The sequence below is a fragment of the Priapulus caudatus genome, unplaced genomic scaffold, assembly GCF_000485595.1.
Source record: "Priapulus caudatus unplaced genomic scaffold, Priapulus_caudatus-5.0.1 Scaffold42, whole genome shotgun sequence".
Classification (NCBI taxonomy): domain Eukaryota; kingdom Metazoa; phylum Priapulida; class Priapulimorpha; order Priapulimorphida; family Priapulidae; genus Priapulus; species Priapulus caudatus.
Window position 1 is genome coordinate 675,611 of NW_014577103.1, and position 4,372 is coordinate 679,982.

General features: G+C 38.1%; 1 protein-coding gene across 1 annotated transcript in view; it reads left to right on the plus strand.

Annotated features, from left to right (window-relative positions):
- The window catches only part of LOC106820674 (uncharacterized oxidoreductase YjmC-like), an 11,432-nt gene extending 8,581 nt beyond the window's left edge, over positions 1-2,851 (plus strand). The window contains exons 8-10 of the mRNA XM_014825176.1: positions 248-343; positions 570-680; positions 1,426-2,851. Coding sequence (XP_014680662.1) covers positions 248-343; positions 570-680; positions 1,426-1,476 — 258 coding nt within the window. The 3' untranslated portion in view covers positions 1,477-2,851. The remainder of the gene's footprint in view (positions 1-247; positions 344-569; positions 681-1,425) is intronic.
- The last annotated feature ends 1,521 nt before the right edge of the window (positions 2,852-4,372 follow it).

A 4,372-nucleotide genomic window follows, 5' to 3' on the forward strand; every position in this document is an offset into this window, starting at 1 on the left:
ATGCGTGGTACGGTAAAAATACACGCGTCGGGGGGCCTGGTCGAACGGCAATTCTTGGCGGTCGATTCCCGCGCTGGCAAACTTTTATTGTGGTGTAATTTAAACGGGGCGGAGGTAATTCAAACGGGGCGCAACGATTCAAACAGGGGGGAGTTTTTCCAAACGGGGCGCGCGCGCCCCGTTTGCGCAACGTAGGGAGAACCCTGGTATCAGCATGCACAATATCGGCATTGCCTCGGTTCTTCAGGGCCAGTGCTTTGTCGCGATTGATCCGGATGCTTTCGCACCAGGCTTCCCAGACAGAATGTCTGACCTCATGAATATATGCAGGACATCACAGCCAGTAAGTATGCACCTGTAGCCACTAGATTCAGGAATTAATCATGCAGATTTGTTTAGTTACACAGCTAATCTGACTGCATGATTTTTTTTTTATCTGAGCACATAATTTTTATGTCAGGGCCCGCATGGTTGATATTTTTTAATGCTTCTCTCATTATTTATGATCTTCAGACAACAAATTCGCACATTACAGTGAGTTGATCCTGGTACGTTTTGTGCATTTGCAGATAGAGGGCGAGACTGAAGTTCTAGTCGCTGGAGACCCAGAGAGAAAGCACATGGAGAAGTGCAAAAACCAAGGTGGTGTGGATTACCATCCAAACCAGATTGCTCACATGGTAAGTGCACCTTGCATGCATAAAAGTGCCTTTAAACAGGACTCTAATTTCAGAGCAATCTATTTTCTGCGATTTACAACTATCTCCCGAAGTATTTTTGTATGGATTTATTAGCCGAAAATAGCCATAATTAGAGTCTACACTCTACAGCTTTCATCAGGGACACGTTCATCCGGCTTGTGTTTATACCAATATAGTGCTACCCTCTTTATGGAATAATAATGAAGACAGCACAAATTACTGAACTTCGTTTCTTTATAGAGCAGCACGTTATTCCTATATGTACATGTTTGTGTGAATCTTTATCAGCATACATCGTGCATATTTGTGTCGAATGGTTATATAAGGGGCAATGCATATTAAGTGTACAAACCTATTTTCTAGACACAGTTACATTTTTGGGTAGATTTGGCGATTACATTTTTCTGCCATAAAATTTGCCACATATCAATGTGATAAATCATTAATGATTTGTCAGATTTTGAGCAGATTTCCTCGTTTATAAAGTAACAAATCTGTACAGGTTGGTCTTTAAATTCAGGAGATTCGAACTCTGCTACAAGTACAATGAGGTGGTTGGCTTTTACTCAAATGGGGTGATTCAATCTGTTTATCCTCTTACTGTGATATCCCTTAATACATAAACGTTGCAGTTTTTTGTAACATGACTACTGGTTTAAGATAGCTTAGTTTTGTAGTGCCCTACCTGGTTTGACCTGCGATGGTTTTTGTTCTCTTGTTTTAGTATGAGTTGGCTAAACAGTTAGATGTGGCACCGATGAACATCAAGAACTAGAAATTTCGTGAACATGAAAAAGCAATGGAAGATAATTGTAGTAGTATCATTGAATAAAATAATGCTCAGCATCCATAGCAATTGAAACAAAGTTAAAACTTGAAATGAAATCATACGAAACTAATCTATATAGCCATGAGTTTTGGGGCTATGTTTTTGTATTCATGCGTGAGTTCATAGGTACAGATGTTGTTGTTATCATCACTAGATTGTTTCCACATTTATATTGATAGAGTTTATACTTACTGTAAGACCCACAGTCTTTAAATGTAGAGAGGTATTTTGCTATGTGTCCAATTTTTATCGTAGACATTACCATACTGAAATCTTTAAAAGCGAAATAGGATTTATGCAATAAATTCACTACCAGTATTTTCTGCGAACATGATGAACAGCTTCATTTTCATCAAAAGGCTTAGGTTTGCACTTATCTTTTTCTAAAAAAAATACTCAGGTGACAGTTTGTTATAGACTTTTTAATCTTACACTTGTAGTAACATATATCTATTGATCTATATTGGCATTCTATATAATGTACGTATTGAAATAGTACTACTGAAATCGTGATATGATGTTCAGATACTGAAAAAAATACCCGCAGACGATGCTACCTAAACTGCCGACCTAGGTTTGTTTAGACTCGCAAGTATGCATTTTTCTAGTTACACACATTATAAGTATTGTAATTGTGCATAAATTAGTTGTAGTAGGAATTTATCTACATAATTACAAATACCATAATATCGTTATATCTGTTATATTATATTATATTATTATATTTCAATGGATAAATTCTTGGTTATGTCTATAATCATGTTTTGCAAAAAGTAACTGTGACATTGGCTGCGCATGAAATGTCTAGAATGCAATCACTTTGATTCTCTCGATAAAAGGAATTTTGTCTTGTCATCTCCATATAGCAATCAACCAACCCTTATTAAAGCTGGTTGGTTCTGGAAGTCAACTATAGCTAGGTGACTGTGTGAGCTACTAGCGTAAACATGAAAAAGTTAGATGTTATGCCTAGTACAATCGTATCAGTTAAGATATTGAAGGTACCAAGTGCTACTGAAAATGCCTATAACAGTTAAATCTACAAAATTCATGAAGTAGGCGCATAAATTAATGTGTGTACTATAGTATACTAAGTCTGAAGAGACTATTGATCTTATTGAGAATATTGTATCATATTGAAATTGAAAATAAGTAGTTATACTACATCCTTAGTCAGTGTTTTTATGGCATTTTATATGTACCTGTATTCAATATAGGGTAATTGGTACTGCATTTTATTTGATACAATATCACCTGCGTGGTTTATTTGTAAATCATGCATTGATTGTCTATTAAATTACTGTTCAAAGTTATTAGTGAATGCTTCTTGCGTATACTTGTTTAATTCTAATTACACATTGTAAACTGTTAGACACGTTAGACGTTGTTCCTGCTGTGCTTTAATTTTATTAATTTTTAATCGCTGTGGCGGCTCCCATGTGACAGCAGTAGTTTGTAATATAATTACATAGAAATTTAATATATAGTAAATGTTGAACATCTCTTGTTACATAAGACCCTTTCTTAGCCATCACAACTGCCACCGAAACCAGATTGTGAGCCCAGCAGAAACGCCTAGCCACTGTAAAAGATTTTGCCTAACAACAATAATTGGTCGCTACAAACTTGTGTGTCGGCAGATATTGTACATATCCTCACCATTATTCTCGTCCTTTGCTTCTCCTCTTCCTTCTCTTCCACCTGCTCATCCTCCTTCTTCTCCTGTTCCTCCTCCTTATCCTCCTCCACCTACACTTCACCAAACACCTGTCCGCCCGTGCTCCTTTGCCCCTTCAGCATCACCCTCCGCTCGTCCTGTTTCTCCTACTTCTCTTCCTCCTCTTCCTCCTCCCCCCGCCCTCCCCTCCTCAATGCGCCCTTCCTCCTCTTAATCATCGCCATCGCCCATCATCATCAAATCTATCAATCAAATCATCAACAAATCATCATCATCATCATCATCACCACTACCCTGTTACATAGTGATAACTTGTGCATATATCAATGATACGTTCATGAAATCATTTTAAGTAAATTAAGTCGCGTTGTTTATAAGTAATATGAGCATATGGCTTAGAAACATGCCGCATCGTTCCCCTGGTTAGGGACTTTGTTGGTTGGGGATTACCCCCACAGGGGGAATTCCCTATTTCGGTTATTCCCCGTAAACGCTGAAATCATAAACAAAAAAGGAAGCTCGCTGTTCGGATTTGTTGCTAGGTTGGAGCTCTATTAAACTATATTATAATATCATTATACAATATTATTATAATGTATAAGTAGCTATATAAAAACATTAGATAAAAGAATGTCTATATACACCTGTTATGTAAAACGACCGTTACCGTTAGAAAATTATATAATAGAATGGGTCTGCTGGAACGAATCAATCGCTGGGAGTCGCACGAGTTATAGAGAGCTAATTCTACCTACTTCAGAGTAAACGTAAGAACTAAATGTACGGCATGGCATTGGTCTAGTTTTGAGGTTACACTTTAGACCTATGTATATAATGAAGACTAGTTATACGGCTCCAGTTATAGCAAAAAAGGTCTAGTTAGGCTTCAGTTAACCTTTCTTTTAGATGAGGACCGAAACCTCGTTTTTCCTCCCCTATCATTACACCTCCCCTCCCCCCTTCTTCACCTCACTACCACTACCTTTCCTTCTCTAAGCTCCACTTCTCCATATACTTTTAAGCTAACCCTTCTGGACCTTTGCCTTCCTGCACGTTCTCCCTGTCCCTTCTCCCCGCTCCTTCTATACCTCCTTCAACGTCACCTTCCCCTTCATCTACCTTCTTCCTACCTCCCCCAGCTTCACCTCTTCCAATCCTAGATCC